Here is a 22,864-nt window from a genome sequence, read left to right as displayed (position 1 = left end):
TCAGCAATTTGAGCTACAGTAGCTCTTGTATTGACAACACGGGCCAGTTACAATTACACTCTCCACAAGCACCACACTGTTGTTTTTTTGCTATCGTCACGTGACAAACTACCCGCAGTCAGTTCTTCTTTGCTGCATTTCTGGGTTAATAAATGATGGTATCGGATTGGTGCATAGACTGGCGTACTCGCCGATACCGAATTTTGGGCAGTATTGGACGCATTTCCGATACTGGTATCCTCCTCCAGTTTATCTCCAATGACTTTTTAAACGTCACTATTTTTGAAGACTTTATTTAGCATATTCTGTATGTTCTCTTAGGCCCAGATGTCAAGCATTTGATTTCTGCAGAAGTCCAGGTCGGTCGGCTCCCACTCATGTTAACCTGTTGTTTACCTGCGTCCAACTCAACAAATGCCTGCACAGGCCGCCTACGTTTTGGTTCGCTTTGAAACGGTACAAGACCACCAACCTCACGCAAGCGGTCTCGGACCAGTTGTTTTGATCTGCACCATAGAGCTACTACTGTGTTCACAACCGCCCAAACGAACCGCACCAGGGCTTAAACCACACCAGAGTTTGATTAAAACAGACTAAATGTTGGCTTGTGAAAGCGCCCTAAGCCGTGTAAATACACATTTTTTTTTTTTTTTTTTTTTTTTAAATGGTGCTGCTAGCATTTGCCAAAGTCAGTACACAGCAAGGATACTATAATAATCTAAGACGTGTTTTGTCTTTAAAGCTAATGTAGGCGAGATTGGAGCAAATATGATTTTAAAAAAGTTGTTTTTATAAAACGGTTGCTATATCGTGACAGTAGTCAGTAGGAAAACAAGCAGTTACAGCTGATCATCTGCTGTCTATGAAAGCCGGCTGTCAATCACTCGCGAACTCCGACCAAACGGTCAAACTAGGCAGCGTTGATCAAATATGAATCAATACTATGCTACGTTAATGCCTATTTCTCGCCGGACCGGAGCACAGCCTATAGGAACGCTCGCTCAATGAAATTACTTGATTGGTCAAAGTCTCCCATCACAGGCTAGATTTTTTAAAGCCTGAAAACAGAGCTATGAGGAGGTGCAGAAGTCTATTGGGAATTTTTTCCCAATGATGCCAAAAATATACTACCTCCTCCCACTTAAAAGCATCCTGTGAATAAACCTGAAATTAACTTGGAATAAGGCAAAGTGAAGCAGGAGGTGGTCTATGTCAATTTGCAATTGACTTTGTTCATATTCAGTTCTTATTGCACCTCATTTGTAGACAAATATCAAAAGGACACAGTTTGCATCCATCGTTTTCATCAATTTGTTTGAAATATTTCCACACCACACTTGTACATCTAAACGCTATTAACTGGAAACTTCCTCGGTGTCCATGCACAGACAACCATACTGTAATTTAATCCTGTTTTTCGATCACTAAATGACAAATGAATAAATTAAACACCAGTTACACTATATTGACCACCCGCTCTGCATTTATTTCTTAAGTATTTAACAATTCCTTCCTAAGAAAAGTGCGTTATATCATTACCCGGCAAAAAAATGGTATCTGGAATTTGTCAGAAACTCCAAATGGGAGTTGGATTCGGTTTGCATTTTGCACACAATGAAATCAAAACACATTAAATAAAATGCATGAAATGCATTCAAATTAGTTTCTTCTTCTCCATGTTTTCTTCCTACATCTCTCCTCAATCCTTGCAATGGCTAACTCAGTCTAACACAAGGTCCCCACTTTGACTGTGGCTTCATCCTGTATTTTCCAATTATCACCTTTTAAAGGCCAGCTGGGTGCATTCCAAACCATCGGGGGGCAATTCCATTTGCATTGCTCTGAGACAAAGTCATGCCCAAGTACTTTCATGCTAAAGTTCATAACAGACTAAAAGGACGCTATAGCTGTAGCTAAAAAAAAAGTCCCCAATACCTTCAGCCAGATAAAACATATCAAACTTTAAATTTTATGAATCTCAAAATTTTAAATACTTGAGAATCTGAGAGTGTTGAGGTAAGTTGGTGAACAACACCCCCAAGCTTTAAGGTAACAAGTTTGCTTAATAAACACAACTTTCTCATTTCAGACTGATCAATGTGGCTCTCCTGCGAGTGTTGGGCTCTGTTTACAATTACGCCTCATTATGCTGATTTTATTCTCTCTTTTTCAATAACTTGATTTTTAAGCAGCTCCAGGAATATTTTCCATCTATTTTATTTAGGTCATTGAAATTCCTTGCAATCAAAGGGCTCTTCCCTCTATTGAAATGACCATTGCATATGTGTGTGTGCGTGAGTGTGTGTGTGTGTGTGTGTGTACGTGTGTATGTGTGCGTGTTTGGAGGGGCAGGGGGGGAAGTAACTGTTCCATTTGCTTTGCACATTAATGAACACTGCCTCCTCTGCCTGCCTTTAGGCTCTCTTTCTTAATGCTGTAAACCTGTGTTTGATTTCTCCTCTCCCTCTCCCTCTCGGACTGCATATAGCAGCATTTAGCTGTGAATTAATTTTCATGTTTGGATATACCCTGCTGAGGTGTGATGCCGGTGGCGCATAATCAAAGTCTGCAACACTACATATGGGTAGATAGGCCTTGTGGGTATTTTCACAGTGCAGATCTGTAGCTGGGCGGGGGGAAACTAAAAGCAGAGAGAGAGACAGGGGTCAACGGGCAACAGACAAAAACAGAAGTCAGCGATGGGACAATGGGGACATTTGACACAAAAGAATAAATCCATTGTCTTATAGAAGGGTATGGAGCGGAGGATAACTTTTGCAGTGTGGTGTGCAGCTGTGAGTGTGTGTTGGTGATAATGTCTCTGGCCATTGGACAAGACACGCACCCACAGCCACAGCTCAAACACCAGCAGCCCTTAACACGGTGTGTCTAATGCTCCTATTTAGTGTTTGGGGTGCAGCGGCGCGTGGCCTGAGGTTTTTTGGGAGGGGAGCGTGGATAGCACCTAGCCTGACAGCTGCGCCCCAAACTGGAGACAAAAGCCTGAGGAAGTACCGCATCATCGAAGATGGGACTAAAAAGGCACGGCAATTTGCTTGTGGTCTGGTCTATGCGCTGCTGTCTGATTCAGTCCACTTTTCACGGTGAATACGGCCCAATAGCAAACACTACACTTATGCAGGCTTACACATATTCTACTATGAAAAAGACTAGTCATAATGTGGTACATTATAGATCAAAAGCAGAAACTAATTCATAACAGACTTTATTTCAAACAGAAAGAACATAGGCCACCTTTTGTGCATCAGTCTTTTCATTGGAGTTTATTTGTAAACCTTTGACAGGAGGGAGTCTCTTTGTCAATCGGGATACATCAAAGATAAGCCAACTAACCATGCTGCTTGTGTTTGTGTGCCTATGTGTGCATGTCTGTGTTTCAGTCTTTAACATCACAGCGAGGCATATTTTTAATCTATTGATTTAATAAGCTTAGGTAGCACGCTGTTGGCTAAACAAATGAACCAGCCGTGAGGTGACAAATATTCAGTCTAAAAGCCTATGTTTGATGAATAGCTAATGGAATTTACAGTAGGTATACCTTTGTGAAAAACAATGAATGTATCTTCATAAACATAAGTCTAATTATTTCTCATAAAGTAAAAAATGTACACACACACACGGTGAATATGGAAGATAGGAGGGCTGTGAATTGGCAAGAATCTGGCAATAACGATACATATCATGATTCAGGAGTTACGATTCAATATATCGCGATATATTCCGATACTGTGAGCTAAATGATATATTGGAATTTTTAAATATAATTTTAGGAAAACTGATGTATAAAGAACACACCATATGCATAAAATCTGAGTAAAAAAGTGGACTTTTTTCATGCAATCATAACAGTGGGATCTGCATTTGCATTTATCACAGTCCCTGTAACATCCAAGCTCATAGCACTACTTTGAGAGGGCACATACACTGAGAGGGCGCATCTATTTGCAAACGAAATAAAGTATCGACTAAGTTAATCTTTGCATGTATACTGTTAATTAAAAATCCCACAAAACATAATATCGCGATACTCGATATTTTCTTACACCGCTAGGAGATAGAGTATAGCAACAACAAATGCTAGACCAAAATTCTGAAGTTGGAGGATCGAGTTAAATTCCAAATTAAAATCTACAAGCGTTTAGCACCCAGGGTCAATTTTCATAAACACTAACCCTTTTATCACCATACCCAGAGGTGTCTCCATTCATTGGTTGGGCTAATAGAAGCAAAAGAGATAATAATTACTTGTTTGTTGCCACATCCGCTATTGGTGATAATTAGGCCTCGACAGAGAATTTTAACTCTTTTAAATGGTTCGTTTGATCTGAACGCGTGTTCCCAGATGGATGTCGGAGTATCCTGAATTAATTATTATTGCAAATTAAAAGGCCAATCAAGCCTGTGCAAAACTGGATCAGATGCTTTAATAAGCAGCTCTCCTCACCGCAGACTGAACACAAATGGCACTCGCTTGCACGTCTTACAATAAGAGAATAGACTGGAGGTCAAAATTTCTTTTATGTTTTCATGACTGTGGTGGATTAGTTTTTTTTGGTGTGAATAGATACTGACTGTGTGCTTTTCTTGGAGCCCAGCGAGGCAGATGAAACGTCAGTAAATGTGAACTACGGATCAAGAGGTACTCACAAAAGGGTGGTGCAGCCATTCCTGGCATCCATATCAATGACTAGCCCTGTTATAAAATGGAAAACTAAATATTTAGAATACATCTTAACGGCAAAATAGGAAAACTATCCATCCCTCGCATACAGGAACTTCCTTTATTATGCCCCCCTGTCCACACACACACACACACACACACACACACACACACACACACACACACACACACACACACACACACACACACACACACACACACACACACACACACACACACACACACACACACACACACACACACACACACACACACACGTCAGGGGATTGAAACGGCTCAAAAATATCCACTGGTTTAAATTAGACCATCAAACAGCCAGCTGCTGATTTGCTTCCTGTGTGTGTGTGTGTGTGTGTGTGTGTGTGTGTGTGTGAGTGTGAGAGTTGAGGGACTGGACTGAGCAGGTTTCTGACCTCCCATGGGCGCAGCAGAGTGAGTGCAATGGTGTCAGTTCACAAAAACAACAATGTGTGTAACAGGGTATTTCACGATGAAGAACCACAAACAAGCCTTTTATACGACCTGCTAACAGTAAATCAACATACACTTGTGTAACACTATTAATAATTTGGGTTAAAAATTTTAATTTCAATATTTTTTCTATAGAAAAAAAAAAGATGTCATTAAAAAAAAATCAAGTCAATCAAATAGATATAATTCGTGGTGCCTCTGTTGCCTCACTATCGTCACAAGGTAACAGGTGACTTCTCAGTTTTGCTGTCATAGTAAGGTTACAATAAAGCAATTACATTTTACAAAGTCAGCAGCAAACAGCCTCAACTTTATTGACATTTATTGTTTTTTTTCACACAAATGGTGTAAAACCAAACAGGCTCCATTACTTCTCAGTATGGTGCAGGTACCTATGAAACATAAAACAAGTCCAGTTTGAGCAACAGATCCATGAGTTTGAAATCTTATCAGATGCCAAACCACTGCATATGCCGCCCAGTCACACAGTAGTTTGTGAAATAGTCACAAAATTGAATGTATTGGTTCATGTACATAGACACAAAGTTCAAATTTTTTTGTGATGGTCAGCACCAAATCAAATCCTATGTAATCCACGTAATTGTGAACCGGGAAGTTTAAAGAGTAGCGAATTCCAGGATGGATGGGTGTGTCAAAAAACACAGGACTTTCGCCAAGGAGACTGGTATTCGTGTCCCATGTGAAACCACAAGTCAAAGTTGATTTATTTGTCACGTAACTTCCGTACTACAGCATTTCTGGAGTAATTTAACCCGATCTTTTCCTAAAGCTAACGAAGTAGCCTAGTTTTTGTCATTTAACTTCCATGCTTAAGTTTTGTCACTTCCAGTGTTATTTAAACCAAAACCGTGATCTTTTCCAAAAGCTAACTAAGTAGTTTGTTGCCTAAGCCTAACCAAGTCAATCTTTTCCTAAACCTAACTAAGTAGTTTTATTTTGAAAAGACTGGAGCGGAAATTGGCACATGCGTCACGTGTTGCTGGATATTCGTAGGAAAACGCACAAAAAATACATTGTTGAAAGTCGCACTGAGCATCAAAAGGAAAAGGGAAATTTTTGTCTATGTACACGAATCAAATAGATTAAATTCAGTGACTATTTCACGAACTGCCGTGAGACTGTTTGCATATAGGTTAAAGAAGTATTTCACCACTGGAAAAGATGGTCTTTTCATAACACTGGGCTGTCTATGCAGTAGAAAGGTGTGAATATATTTGAAATTGGTGCTCTATGACCAGAGAAAAGGGGCTGTGGTATTCCCTTTTTTTCAAACAGGTAGAAAACCAATGACCAGAATGCCCTGGGCTTGTTGCAACGCTATCCTCACCCAGCTGGCGGCGCTTGACTCTCGGCTGTGGCAACCTCTCCCTCCTCCATTAGGGTTATTATGTCAATATTGAACAAATATGATGCTTGAATATTCATTCTAAAAATTCGAACTATTGGAATATCTATTATTGCACATTATGTCCATGACATGTGTCCTAGCTGACTGTGAGCGGTGCAGCACTTTGAGCTGAACTTTTGTGGGACACCCCGTTTTTATGCATTCCTGTAGCTCGCTTTGAAAGCGCCGCAATAGATGAGGAACAGCTGATTCATGAAGTTGAAATGAGGAGTTATCTATATATAATGCCTCCTCATTTCACTACAAAAACCTAAATAAGGTGACAACTGACTGGAGGGAGAACACCTGAAAGTTTCCTATTTACTGTTGGCTAAATTGTAAGTCATTTCCATTAAATACCGTTGTAAGATAGCAACTACTCACTAAGTTGGTTAGGTCTCCAGTCTGATCTTGAGCGCACAGCTGATTTTTTTTCACAATTGAATATTAATTTTTGTATTTGAATGTCCATTTCCTGTATTACACTATGTCCCTCTCTCCGTGCAAAAAAAATGTGGAAGTACTATCTGTAGTTTGAACACCAGCCCTAGAAACGCATATTCGGTGGACTTTTGGTAATGGTAATTTCATATCTCGATAATTATAAATATCACGATATAGCATTCTTTCTGGTAATTCAATAAATAAATAGTTCATGTGAAATAATCACACTGTAAAGTCTATTTTTTTAAACTCCTGTAGTGATTTAAATACTTGACAAATGAAAAGAACTGAGAATTTTCTCATTTTCTGAAGAACTTTGATGCAAAATTAACATAAATACATAAACATAAAACATAAGCATGCATGCATGCACACAAATACTAAGTAATCAGATTAAGACAATAGTTTGATTTAACTACACTGGGGTATTCCCATATGGAGAATTCTTATCAACTCAGATTTTCTGAGAAATTTGAGTTTGTATGTGCTTTACATTATCAATGTATTATTATATCTGGTTGGATATTGGCAAAGTTTCCCTTTAATAATATTCAGAGACAGGGTTTTACAACTCTTGAAAGCTATCATGGCAACAACTATTTTATCTTTCGTTGCAAAGATTGCAAAGTAAACAGCAGAAAAACTTATTTCAAGCATTACTTGAGATTACTGTGCGACCACTCACCAACTTTCAGAGTAGAGGATACACTATTATACACCGAGTTGTACACTTGTACAATCTAATGAAACCAAATTCCCTGCAATAAATCTCGTCTTTGAGAAGCTTCAGGTTCGGTTCAAACAGTCATATGCTGATCCAACTCTATATTTGTTGTCATTGTTGCACTGGACTGGATTATATATAGGGCGTACAAATTATGTCATAGTCACACATTTTTTTCAACAGTCATTAATCAGCATATGCTGTTGTGCATTCACATGGAAGAAAAGCAGTTAAACACAAGTAAAATGTTAAAAAGCTGAAAGAACTCAGGGAGAAGTGTTTATAGAAGGCCAAAGAGAAGAGACAAATGAAGAAAGCCTTGCCAAGAGGCTGTGTTAAGTAACCAAGCACACTTTTTATGAATGAAACATAAGAAAATCTAAATATTTTATCTAGTTAGTACATAAGCAAACAGAAATCCTTCTCTTGCTTCTATCTAAACCCTTTCCATTTTCTTCTGACAGTATTTATTGTGTCCACTCTTACATACAGACAGAATATTATGACAATAAAATGGAAATGAAACATTCAACCAAGTTAAGCTGGTTTACTAAATGGATTTCCACTCTAATGAACAATTATATAACAAACATGACAAATGTCAGCATTAAAAAGAAAAAAGAAGCATTGTTTCATCTTTCATGGCCGCCATGTTACAGTACTCTAGCCTGTGACGTCACGAGGTTGGTTGGCTCGGCTGAGTTACACAGATACAACGGTAGAGACCGTGAAAGACGGAGACTGAGGAGACATGGGACAGAAGAAAACAATAGAGGGGACACTATTGTATTGCTTCTGGATGTAAAGATGAGTTTTACAATGTTAAAACCAAGGACAAAACAGTCCATTTCATAAACTGCCGCTGAAACCGAGAACAGTACTGCAGCGCTGGCTAGTGGCACTGAAAGAGTCCTCCGACAGTCACTGCATGAGTCCAGCTGATCCCGTCCTCTCCATTCTCTGATCACCTGTCTCTCTTCCTCTGCTGTCTCATTCAGAGCGTTCAAAGACAGGGTCGCTAAGAAAATAAACGCTGAAAGCAATACTTTATTCTGAAACGGTTAAACGTTATAGCGTTTGTTGTGTACATAACATGCCGGGAGCTTAGCGTCTCAACATTACCAAAACTACCGTCACAAAGTAAAATGTTATCTCCAAAGCAAACACTACAGATATTGTCTGCCTAATGGTAGTTGTGTTCTCCTTTAACTAACGAACTAACCAATAAACTAACTCGGTTACTCCGAAGCCGATGGACACCACGGTGCGAAGTCTGGGGCACCCCCGTCCACACCGCTCGAAGCTGCTGCTGACGGCAACCCACCGAGTGAGTCCATGTGCGCCTTGGCTTGGTAGTAACATAGTTAGTTAGTTAGTTAGTTAGTTAGTTAGTTAGTTAGTTAGTTAGTTAGTTAGTTAGTTAGTTAGTTAGTTAGTTGAGAACATAGGTAACATTAGGCCAATAATGTCTCTAGTGTTTGCTTTGGTGATAAGTTTTACTTTGTGACGGTAGTTTTGGTATGCTAATGTTGAGCCGGTAGCTAGCTAGTCAGCAGAAGCTAGAAACATGACTAATGCTTACATTTGTAATGTTCGTTATATAATTGTTAATTAGAGTGAAAATCCATTTAGTAAACCAGCTTAACTTGGTTGAACATTTCATTTCCACTTTAAAACTGTTGTAAACAATGTAAACCCAGCCTATACTCCCCATTAATGGTCCACGATGTTATTATGAAGTTGCAAACAGACTGGCGTGACGACAAAAAAGAGCGGTCCCTCCTTAGTGAGAGTGGCTGTGTCCTTAGAGGGCATTAGCGCAGGCATTATCTTGTTGTGCCAGACAGTTCAGTAGTAAGCACCCTGGCAAAGGGCCTCATAGTAAACTCGGATGGAGCTGCACAGTAGAGCCGCAGTGTTGTAGCCGTCCTGGCACGGAGATATGGGTCATGCTAGGCTGTCCTCTCCCTCACCCCAGCACCAGAGCCCAAACTCTGATGAGATTAGCCGGCCAGCCAGGCGCTCAGTGGTGGTAAAACACAAACACCACTGATTACGTGAACATTAAAGTCGGATCCCCTCACACTTCAGCTCGGATCCCCTTGTGCAGGGTCACGAGCGGGTTAGTATGAGGACGGTGTGCCGCCATTCCCGACATATACGACACTACTAGCTCAAACACCACGGGCCCTGATTAGATCCAAAACAAGCACATAATGACATAGTGATTAGAGCTGACGTCATCTACGACACGTGCTACTGTATGACTTTACTGCTTCCTGGAATCCTCCGCTTTTTGCATGAGAAAAATGTGCCTGCTACGCCAACTTATTTGTAACAGAAATTAAACCAAACAGGTTGACGTTTCCTTCCAGTGTCTAGCTTTTTTGGGGGGGTAGGTCAATGAATGCAGTGCCTTGGCCACTGCTACTCTGTGTTAAATCACTGCTCGAAATGGGATTAGGCAGGTCGGAATGCCAGGGTAATCACTCATTCAGCAGCAGCCAGGAGAAAAGGCCTCCTTAAGGAGAAGGGGCGGGTTTTATATAGCCGAGAGCTTTGATTACTGCTTCGTCTTAAAAACCGCATCCGATGAGTAAAGACATGCACTGGTCCTCCCCCACATTTACTGGGCAAGTCGACCTCCTGTGTTCCTGTAAATAAGTGATGTCACAGCGCTTAATGATGCCCAGACTAGACTCAGCAAAGTCCTGAAAAAAAAAAACTACACCACCATCACTACTGTGAGCATGCTGCCTAACCGTCATGTCAACAAAGAATTTGTTTTACACATCCTATTTCTCCGTGGAACCGCCGATGATGCAGTCGGAGTAGTGAACACAGCCGAGGGAATTCTCTCGTATTCTATGAAGCCAGTAAAGTTCACCCTCGGGGGCGGAAAAAAGAAATATCGTCCTCATCTGCTCTGTCACTAATGAAGATGTTCAGATGGAGAGCGCACAGAAAAAGAGACACTTTTCTCTGCTGCTCTCTCCCCGACGCAGACTGGTAGTGACAGTTGTTTCCAGTTGCTACGTATAAAAGGGCCCATCATAAAGCCCGGCTAGAGGAAACAGGATAAGCGCTTGAGCCAAGGCAGTAAAAAGCTCTCTGGAAACTTGAAAGCCACACAAATGAAGTCTGCGTCTGCCATCTGGAAACAATAAACAAACAAAACCCAGCAGCCAAACAAACACCACGAATGGCAGAGGGAGAGAGAGAGGGAAAGAGAGAGAGGGAGAAATGGAAGCAGAGATGGAGTGTGTGAATGAGTGATAGGGAGAGGAGGGTGTCAATGTTAAAAACGTGTGCGGCATGCATCATTAGCAGACACTGATGGGGAGACAGACACAGAGACAACCCTTTGTATAAAATCTCCTTTGATGCCGGGGAGATGGCCCCGCTGCTTGAATGTGTGTGGTACCACTGAAACCTGGTTCTAATGAAGTGTAGTGCTAACAGGAGGCTGCCTGTCTGCAACTTGTGCCAGTTGATGTGATGAGAAGTTATAAGCCAGTTCCAAATACGGCAAAATACCACAAAGAATCCAGCCAACTCTTCTCTGCGTGCCCAGATAAATCAGAAATAGGATTTTTCTTGTTTTTTTTCATGAATTCAGAGAGACTGTCACATCACAGTTGTCCTGTTTTCAGTGAAGGGTTTTATGTGTTAATGATCATTGCTGTTCAATACGGACTGATCAATGAGAGAAGTTTTCTCACTGAATGGCAGGAAGATCAATTACACTATAAAACTATAGGAGTCTTATAGTGATTTCTCTTTAGGGCTGATGGACCAAATGACATAAAACACAATGCACGTTGTAGTACATAGCCTATAATCTAGGGATGCACAAATCCAAATTTTTCAGTCTCAATAGCGATACCTGGGCTTTGGGTATTGGCCGATACCGAGTACCGATCTGACACCAGTGTTTAATTAATAAGCTGTATGCCTCACTGTGTGGAAGTGACTGGGATCATTCTTTTACGTGTAAGGCAACATCAGGCTTGACTTAAACATCGCTTTCCTAACTTTGTAAAACAAAATGTGACAAATAAATACATAAATAACACAACATCAATTTTGATGTATGCCCATCACAACTGTCTTACAATTGCTTGTGGAGTGGAGAAAACTACATCTGAGCAGCTGTGCCTGTTACCTAAAAGACCTAAACTATTAAATGGTTATCAAAATTGTCACTCATTGATTTCCTGTCAAACGACTAATTATTTGACTAATCTTTAAGCATTCAATGTAATTAAAGTAGGGCTGTCAACGTTAACGCGGTAATAACGCCTTAAAGCTAGAGTGAAGATAATGGCATCATTGGTACCAACCATGTCATACTAGCCTTTCGCTAAGGAGGTTAAATAACGCTAAATTTTGGCGAGGAAAAACTGGCATGGCCATTTCAAAGGGGTCCCTTAACTTCTGACCTCAAGATATGTGAATGAAAATGGGTTCTATGGGTACCCACGAGTCCCCCCTTTACAGACATGCCCACTTTATGATAATCACATGCATATTGGGGCAAGTCATAGTCAAGTCAGCACACTGACACACTGACAACTGTTGTTGCCTTTTGAGCTTGAGTTTGCATGTCATGATTTGAGCATATTGTTTTATGCTAAATGCAGTACCTGTGAGGGTTTCTGGACAATATCTGTCATTGTTTTGTGTTAACTGATTTCCAATAATAAATATATACATACATTTGCATAAAGCAAGCATATTTGCTCACTCCCATGTTGATAAAAGTATTAAATACTTGACAAATCTCCCTTTAAGATATATTTTGAAAGGATAAAAAATGTGCGACTAATTTGCAATTAATCGTGATTAACTATGGGCAATGATGCGATTAAATATTTTACTGGATTGACAGCCCTAAATTAAATTAAAGCAGTGTTTTTAGCCTTTTTAGCTCACTTTTAGCTTGTTTATGTTAGGTTGATTTTAGTTTACTGTGACAACACTATTACATTTTGCACACTTGCATTTTGTTTCACTAATACTAAAAGGCACATGTACCGATAGTGCTTTTTTACTGGTGTCACAATGTCTCTCAGAGGAAAAAAAGGGCAGCACAACTTTATTATGCAGCCACAGTTGTTGATATTCCAAATTAAGTTTCCTGGACAGTCACTCAGCGACAGTGTGAGACTATTTAATGAGGGAAATTCATGAGATGAAACTTCACTTGGTACTAGAACAAACATCACACAAGCTGCTCTCCAAGTCCTCATCACAAAGCGCGCTGTCAACACTGACACCGAGGGGTTGGACCGAGAACTGCAGCAAATGTGGACACAGCATGCACTCATGTACTACTACAGATAGTCCCACCTATAGGTGTAGATATATGCTTAAACAAACAAGGCAGAATGGCACAGAGAACCACACACACACTCTATCTCTCTCTCTCACACACACACACACACACACCCTGCTGTGCCTGGTTAACAAACACTCTGCTATAAAAGCAGGCCTCTTACTCATTAGAGTGCTGTGTATCAGACAGGAAATGCTGGGTAAATTACACCTCATCGCCCTGGAACTAGCCGACCATCACCATGGCAATGGGCCAACCTCAGTGCCGTGAGAAGACCACAACACCATCGTGGCAGAGGAAAAGTGGAAAGGACAAGACACGGTTTTGCTCGATAACCGCTAACAATGATCTAATGTCGGTGATGCAAATGTGCTCCTACAGGTTTCTGAGGTGTAAATTGAACCTAAATCTGTATCTATTTAATAGCCAAAAGAACCCCTTTGGCCTTTTGACAGTGACGCTGACTCCGAATCTGGAAGCAATATCCTGCCCACACACACAACTCTGACGGCTACCCAATTAATGCTACATGGGCTAAACTGTACCAGCCCCCAAACACTCCAACTCTTTATTAGAAATTGTTAGTCATGCCTACAGTAAATGCTTTAATATATAGTTCAATAAATAGATCAACACAGGCTACTACTTGTCATGACAATCACGAGGAAATTGGGTGGTCCCTCTAAGGAGGTCTGTTTGTAATATAGAAAATCATTTGATGGTTGAGCACATAGATTCTGATCATGACATGTAAATAGATCAAGGATAAGAAGGGCTGCCTTCCCTTAGTCGATTAGAAAAAAATAAAGGTGCTAACTGGAACCGAAAATGGTTCTTCAGAGTGATGCCATAGAGAACCATTTCTGGTTCTACAAAGAACCTTTCAGACCAAGGTTCTTTAAAGAACCATTTCCTTAAACAGTTATTTGAGGCACCATTCCTGGTTCTTTGAAGAACCTAAAGAGAAAAAAAAGGTTATCTAAAGAACTTCATACATAAAAAACATAAAAAGGTTTTTTAGTAGGTGATGGTTCTTCGTGGAACCACCAGCCATTTAAAAAGACTGGTCTTAGTCGACTAAGATTTCTTTAGTCGATTAGTCATTTTTTCATGCTAAATTACTTATTTCCAAGAAACTTATGAGCACATCTTTGGTAAACACTTATATTTCAAAGTGTTGCTTTTGTATGATTATTGTGGAGAAACTCAGTTTTACAGATCTGTTGATTAAATCAACTAATCGATTAGTCGACTAAGAATTTCTTTGGTCGAGGACAGCCCTAATAAGTAGCATGGACAACTACACTGTACAAAGACACCTATGACCACAATAAGAAGGAATGTTGTAGCAGTTTGTGTAAAAAATACAGCATATAGGCATTTGATTAAAATGCAATTTCATCAAAGATTATAACAAAAAATACCTACATTCCTGTGTCAAAATCTTTGACACCACACACTAGTCTTAAAAGGGATCATTTCATCACAGCACTTGTATTGGCTCACATCTGTAAAAAGCAAAAACACAAGTTTCCCACTCCGTGTTATCATTAAAAACAGAGAATATTTCCCCAGCTTCTCATTCAAAACTCTAAACCACATAAACCACTCGTTAGCCAAGTACACCCCGCGTTTCTAGAACAAAATTCTTTTGTTGCATTGTTCACACATTCCTCCCCGGCCGTGTTTATACAGATGCGATTCCATGTGCGCTCTGGGGTCCGAAGAAAGTCCTGCTCTGAAGCCAAAGATGTGCTGTTGATCAAAGGCTTCAGTGCTCGAGCAGAGACACTTGTTTTGGTTGGGTTTTTTTCCCTCTATGGGGATACAGGGTAACATATCCATCTGTTGGCCGCATGGATCCACCTTGGTCAGCGCTGGGACAAGTGTAGGCCTCTCTTCTCTGCCATCCCACACCGCTCCCCTCAACCACGTTTACTCAGCTGGCTGCCACGCCAGTCGCCAGAGCTTTGTTTTCACACAGCAACATGTGTTAACTTAATGCTCTGTAACAAATTTCAAAGGCGAGGCTTGCTGGGTCAACAACAGGTAATAGAGCGATTTATTGATTCACTGGCTCAAAAAAGGCAAAGTGTTACAAAAAATGCCTCTGTAGACACTGGTGAATACATCCACAGGCAGTGATGTCGTTGTGTAGATTTTGTTTACTTGAACCCCATCATGTATTTTGCTAGCGTTGTTTAATTCAGCTTGACAAACCACCAGATTAGGACCACAATTTTTTTAATATCGGTTATGAACATATGGCATATAACTTTGGGAATCTGTCATAAAAGTATGTAAAGTTTGGGGATCTTACAAAGTCCTTACGGTCACTTAGGTTTATTTATTCATCTATTTTATTTATTAAAAAAAAGATAACTTAGTAGTAGTAGTAATATTTAATCAAATTTATTTTTATATTTTAAATTATTTGTTATTTACATACACACATATATATAAATTAATAAATAAATAATTGTATTTATATTATATATAAATAATTGTATTTATATTATATATAAATAATTGTATTTATTTATTTACCTATTTATTTATTTTTAAATCACCGCCTCTCATTGTTATTGTTAGGGTGGTAGGCTCGGGTGGGAGGTTGCTTTATAGGTTCATTGTGGGGGTTTTTTTTGGGGGGGGGGTTCCCTTCTTTGTCATCCTTAAATTCCCTTGGTGTTGTATACCTTTTTTTCAATATTGATTGTGGTGTCCTTTTTTACATTATACACGCATCAATAAAAATGTTGAAACTAAACTTTGGAACCGTGAGGCAATGGCCAAGAATGTGTCTAGTTAAAAGATCAGATAAGCCATTAAATAGTTTTAAAAAAAGGCATAGAGCATAAGGTTTGGGGTTACTTGACCAACCTGCTCGCCCTCCCCAGCTGAAGTATTTGGTTACACAGTCCCCATGGTTGTTTTCCTGCTTGATTGGATTATGGCCACACACCTCAAACTCGGCCTCCACCACCAATCAATGAGGAAATGAGGTGTCAACACACTAGTGTTTATTCAGCACTCATTTATTTATCTACCGGAAGCAGAGGCTAAAAGACACCAGATGATTGAGGGGATTTTCTCAGAGCATTTAAAATTATTGCTTATTTCCATTAGCATTACAAACAAGGGGTTTGTGGTGTACAAGTGCCAATTATGTTAACAAATTTGCTCTGTTTCATCTCATTTTCTTTAATTGCAATGCATGTAAATTCCTCTAGTATTATAGGACAGTTTATATGGAAATTTGCCAATTTACTGTGAAATAACATTGGTATTTATAATGACACTTTGTGCTAAAATAACAAGTATATATCAAATTTCTGTCTTGTTTCTAATCTCTTTTACAACTGAGAAGACATCACTTTTAAACTTCAGGCTGTGCGTCCATATGACCAAGCTGAAGGAACTGGTAATGGGAAGACACCAGGAAGTCTGTAATGCTTCCAGTCAGCATGAAGTGCCATCAAAATAAAATTCTGCACAGTAGCTGCTGCTTTAAAACAACTGGGGCAATTGAAAATTCCCCTCCCAATTTATGCCAAATGCCACTTTATAAACATTCTAGCATGACTGCCAAGTGTCTGCGCTGCTTTATGCCCTTTTCTCTTAATTGAAAACGTTATAGGGGTGCATTACACTTGGGGTTTTTATAAGCTGTGCTATAAAGCCCTAGCAGGCCCTGAGAGGGGAAACTGCCCATTAACTTATAAGGTCCAGGCCTTGGCTCTCTTAATTGACAACCTCTAGGCTACTTTCATCACTTGTCGACTTCATAGCGGCAGTCAATGCTTCCTCCAGGATGCTGTTGCATCTTTGACACGAGGGTGTTTGTGACAAAGAGCAGTCTGCCGCCAATGCCAGGGCGAGGGCTCTAGGCTGTCCATAAAACAAGCACACACATTCCTCTCCTAGTCCCAGCCATCTGAGAGGGCTGCATTTAACCATGTGGGTGCTGCTTCCGAGAAACGCCAGCCAAAATTCAACATGAATCCCATTAGCAAGGTAGACTTTTTATATGCTTAATAGGCTGTACGCAAGTCATCATAAAAATATTCATAAAGATACTTAATAAAACGACTTAAAATACTACAAGAAAAATGTGAAAAGCAAAGTTAAAAGAGGGAGAATGTGAACAAATATTATTTCTAATATGTTCAAGCTATCACCACAAGCACAAACAGACAAAGACACACACACACACACACACACACACACACACACACACAAGAACAACAGACTGGCGTGACAATCACTTCACACTCTAATTTGGCAGGATCATCAGCTTTGTGCCTCTGGAAATTCATGCGCCTTGAATTAGAGCCACATGTCACAATGCAGTTGACCAGTACCGACACATTACTAGAATATTAAACTCACTTAAGGTCTTTGTAACCAACTAGCATTCAAACTGTCGGAAGTTTCTCATTATACCTCCTGTGAGACTTGCGTGACAATTTACAGAAAGGTAGAAAAGCACCGGGCAACTTTGACTGCTAACCATCTGTCACTGAATCTCATGATGTAACCTTGCAGAAATTCACAAGACTAATATGCATGTGAGAGCTTGTATTCTTAAAAGGAGTATAGTCCAGCGATTCAGTTTAGCACTTCCATAAAGTTGGGGGGACTTGCAAGATTTTAAAAAGAATGGTGAAAGTCAAAGAGGCTAAGAGTCAAGCTCCAAAAGCACAACATTTGATGATTTTATTACTCTGAGACAATATGAACTTGTCTACCAAGAGAGTTTGAAATGCCATGTATAGTAATTATCCCTTAAAGCTAGAATAGGCAGGTTTGAGCAAATATGATTATTATTTGTATTAAACGGTCACTATATCATGACAGTAGTGCATGAGACAGGTAATCTGAAAAAATCATGTGCCTCTGTGTCCTCCAATGTTCCTAATGTCATCTGCAAGATTTCACAGACCGGAGTAAACCAACCAATCAGAGCCAAGCTGGAGCCTGCCGTCTCTGAGCAGCTGTCAATCACTCGCAAACTCCAATCAAAATGTCAAACTAGGCAGCGCTGATCAAATATGAATTAATATTCTGTTACTGTAATGCCTATTACTCGCCTCAAATGTTTTCAGAAACCTATTTAGTGATTTAGTGGGTCATATTTTGAAATCAGTTGAGGAAATACCAAGCACCGCCCATCAGCCGGAGAAAACATTCTCATTTTACAGCTAAACAGTACACTACAAGATGTTTCTGAAAACATTTTACATGAGAAATAGATATACTAGTGCAATAAAACAAAATTAGACAAAATTAAAACATCACAATATATACAGTATATACGATAACAGAGATCGATGTATTGTGTTCCAGAGAAGCAAATTCAAAAGCAGGTGCAGTGGTCAGAAACTATGGCTTGTAAGGAGTTATTAAAGAAGGGTAATAGATTGAGAATGTGCCGTTTTAGCATCTTTTACAACTCGTTCCAGTCACTAGGGCCGGCAAACTGGAATGAATGATGGCAAAACAAGGTGCGGACTTTAGGAATGACCATACTAATGAATTTGTTGGAGTGTAAATTGCGGTGACTGTTGGAGATATTGAGTAGCACCAAGGTCAAAATGTTTCCAATACTTTGGTTTATGACCAAATTACGTTCCCCTAAGCCCAAGCTGTACTTTGTGTTTAGTGCTTGTTGGCATGCTAATATATTAAACTAAGATGGTGAACACTCTTATACCTGCTTAACATCAGCATGTTAGCATTGTCACTGTGAGCATATTAGCATGCTAAAGTTGGCTTTTGACTCAAAGCACTGCTGTGGCTCAGTACTTGCCTTACAGTGCTTAGCGTGCAGTTTTGTTTTATGATTTTTGCATCAAGAAAGATGATTTAAACAAAACTGATTATCAAAATAGTTATTAATATAAACATGCAGATTGCATTATTTATAACGTGGAACCACATGACAGATCTACTGCCTACGCTTTAAGGACTGACCTTTGCTTCAAGTTACAGATTTAACCCATGTAATTGGCTTATGTTTGGCTTGATTGTTGAATTGGTGTAATCTTGGCTTTGGTGCAAAGTCACGCATGTAAGCGATACCAGTAACCTTCATTATCTTAACTACATTAGGGGCTGTCAAATCAATTATTAAACAAAAACATTCACTTGGGGGCTGCAGTTACATAAACATTAGATACTGTTGATAGGAAAGATTGTACCCACAACCACAATGTTTCCAGTTTAGATGGCTGGAAATTTGTGGGTGTGCAGACTGAATGGGACGGGACCAGTGGAACAACAATGATTGCTCGACCAGCTCGAGCAAATCACTGCCATGAAAGACAAGCAAAAAAAACACTTTATATTCATCTGTAAAGTATATGTTAATCTGAGGATCCTGTCAATATCATTTTTGTAATATACTACTTTGAAAAAGGACAATTCTTCAGAATAAGCACTTTGGATTGTTAGGTAATATGTGTTCCTGCAAAGGTGCATCTAATATTTTGTCCATATCAGTGAGGGTAGAGATTATATATCAGAAACACCACTTACATTAATAAAAAGCAATACAACTCAACAGCACCCAGAACTACAACTATTAACTATAACTATTTTAATGTTTTGTTCTACAATATAAAATAAATCAATACATTCCCCCCTCGTGAATTTTGAAGCTTTTATGTGCCTTAAAAAAGGCGGTTGCTAACGTGTGGCTAAATGAGACTACTAAACGTCACCACACCGACTCGTGCGCCTTTACAGCCTCGTTGTGTATACTCACACTGATGCGACCGTGGTGTGATTAGTTTATAGCCTAACGCCTAGCTTTTTACTTCTGGCGATTGCATTCACACTTCATAAATCATAGAAGCGGTGTTCAGTTGTGGAGAGTATCTTGCTGAACAAAACGTGTAAGTATCGTAAATATTTGTTTGCCACAGAGCTTATTTTTTGCAATAATCCAAAACCCAAAGGAAAAATCCTGTTGGCTTTTTGTCGAGGGAACCAAGGTGACTCTAGCTGCTTGGTTGGCCTACAAAAATACGTCATCCCTAGAGCACTCTATATCTGCTGCACAGAGGATTGTGGGTCAGAATAGCCAGAAAAGCATGCTGGCCTGCATACTGCAATTTGCGACTGGATGTAGTAGGACATCCAGGTATTTTTGGCATATTGCATTTGACATATTATGTATTGGGACATACTAAATCATTTCTGGCATACTAGTTTGGTAGTATAGGTATTAGAACGCACAGTGACTCTTCCTTTAAAGTTGAGGTGCGTTGACCTCTCTTGGCCATAGTTGGCCTGTTTAGTACAGTACAAAGGGTGGCTGTGGCTCAGAGGGTAGAGCAGGTCGTCCACCAATCTGAAGGTCGGTTCGATCCCCGGCTGCTACGGTCACATGTCGATGTGTCCTTGAGCAAGACACTTAACCCCAAATTGCTCCCGAAGGTGTGTGAATGAGTATTTAGATTAGATCCTGATGTGCAAAGTTGGGACCTTGCATGGCAGCCTCTGCCATCAGTGTATGAATATGTGTGTGTGAATGGGTGAATGCTGACATGTAGTGTAAAGTGCTTTGAGTGGTCAGAAGACTAGAAAAGCGCTATATAAATGCAAGTCCATTTACCATTTACAACAGGCTGCCTTAGATTGACACTACAAGATTAGTTAGTAATATTTGACACATGAACATGACAGAGTTAAAAGAAACGTTTTCCATCATGGCCCTTGATGATAAAAAAAAGCTGAAAGCAAGATGGAAACAAAACAGAACAAACAATTACAACTACCCAAAACATCAGAGCAGTGCAACAGCAACACAGTAGTAGGTAAACACCATCAAATCTGCAACCTACAAGGTGACATCCCCAGAATTAAAAATTAACAATTAACCATTGTACTGTCAAACTCTTACACTGGCACTTTGTACTTCCGTCAGTGTTATTACTACTCAGGTTGTAATTCATACTGTGCAATATTTTCAGGTGGAATTTCATTTCATTCTCACTGTGCAATATCATTTTCCACTTGTGCAATTTTGTTAATAGTCTTTTTATTGTCAATACTGTATATACTGCTCCTATGTTTATACTTCCTTCTATTTAAATGGTTCATATTTTGTTACACTTTGTTTAGCTCTTTTTTTACTGTGTTAGCTGATGCATCTTGTTTTCTGCACTATCCCCTTTGCTGCTGTACACTGCACATTTCCCCACTGCAGCACTAATAAAGGAATATATTATCTCATAAAACATACTTTATATTTGCCCGCATTGGCCACAATCTGGTAAGACGAAATAGCATCTTGCATGTAGTTATATCATTTATATTGTTTTTTAAGATTGAGCAAGACAACATAGATCTCTTAATCACTTAATCTATCATCCATGAGCCACAGATAGAAATGATTTGTTATAATGTACAGTATTGTGTATTTTACTAGAGTCTTAATAGTCTGTTTATTATCAATACTGTATATACTGCTCCTATTTTTATACTCACTTCTATTTAAATGGTTCATATTTTGTTACACTTTGTTTAGCTCTTTTTTACTGTGTTAGCTGATGCATCTTGTTTTCTGCACTATCCCCTTTGCTGCTGTTCACTGCACATTTCCCCACTGCGGGACTAATAAAGACATATCTTATCTTATCTTAACTTAACCTTTTTGGTATCAATAACTCCTCATTCAGAGCCACTGCAGCCCAGTGGAGCACAGGCAGGACACAGCAGTGTTTATCCTCTGCAGCTGAGGTTGTGAATACATGCTCTGTGCACATTTCCAGCTTTTCTAAGCTCATAGCAAACAAGTCAAGTCAAAACTTGGTCATGTTAGCTCACATAAAGGCGCTTGCAAACGATTATAATGTTGGAAACACTGCTGCATACTGCTTGTACTTCTTCTGCACAGCCAACAAATGAAGTGACATTTTGACCAACAGCTGAACAATTAGCACGGTTGCATTTCGCCGGGTTGAGTTTCTCTGCAAGAGACACAGCACATTGAGGAGAAAGAGAGATATAAAGAAACATAAAGTGACTTACTGAGGGACAAGTCGCTTCACAGCTCTGGTAATGTGCGCAGCCATGTTTCCTTCGGTGACGTGTTAACAGAGAGAAGCAGCAATTGGCTGCAGAGGTACTTCCCTCGTACAAACCGAGCTCTGTGATTGGCCACAGCACGGAGAGGGGCGGGCTCTGGAGGACTACTCGCACATGGGAAGGTAAACAGCAGAACAAGAGGTGGGATGGTGCTGTTATGGGGAGGGGGGGGTGTATTTGGAGAGGGGAATTACCCAAACATTTATGATAAAATGTGATTTATTTTGCAGGATAATTCAAAATAAGTATGACTTAAAATGAAAAGTGGGGTAAAAAAGGGACATTTTAGGATTCTCTGCCTCACAGATGGTCTCTGTCTACAATAACTCTGGTGTCCCTTCTGCTCTATGAGACAGAAGGGACAGAGACAGGCTGAAGCTTGTAACAGAGAGAAACAGGGGAGGAATAAAAGGGGGAAGAGAAATTTGAGCACAAGGCAAGTCACCCCAGGAGTTCTCTCTCACAGCAGTGGTGAATTACTACCACTAACATCAGCCAGGTCCAAGTGTGGTGCACAAATGACACGCAATATTTGCCATGATTAAGTCAGCAGGGGATTTGCTCCAAATGTCAGCATTCAGACGACAGCCATTGGGCCGTGGGTGTATTCAAATGTGAACGTGCTGCTGAACTTACTTTATTCCATGAAGGTTGTGTAGAGCCAAATGTGTTCAGTGGTAG

General features: G+C 39.8%; 1 protein-coding gene across 2 annotated transcripts in view; it reads right to left on the bottom strand.

Annotated features, from left to right (window-relative positions):
- The window catches only part of clybl (citrate lyase beta like), a 77,640-nt gene extending 55,374 nt beyond the window's left edge, over nucleotides 1-22,266 (bottom strand). For both annotated transcript variants that reach the window (XM_037789626.1, XM_037789627.1), the window contains exon 1: nucleotides 22,127-22,266. In XM_037789626.1, the coding sequence (XP_037645554.1) occupies nucleotides 22,127-22,170 (44 nt within the window). In that variant the 5' untranslated portion in view covers nucleotides 22,171-22,266. The remainder of the gene's footprint in view (nucleotides 1-22,126) is intronic.
- Nucleotides 22,267-22,864: the final 598 nt, after the last annotated feature.

Source organism: Sebastes umbrosus, chromosome 13 (genome assembly GCF_015220745.1).
Source record: "Sebastes umbrosus isolate fSebUmb1 chromosome 13, fSebUmb1.pri, whole genome shotgun sequence".
NCBI classification, from domain to species: domain Eukaryota; kingdom Metazoa; phylum Chordata; class Actinopteri; order Perciformes; family Sebastidae; genus Sebastes; species Sebastes umbrosus.
The sequence above is the reverse complement of the archived record's forward strand: the minus strand, read 5'-3'. Positions and strand labels throughout refer to the sequence as shown.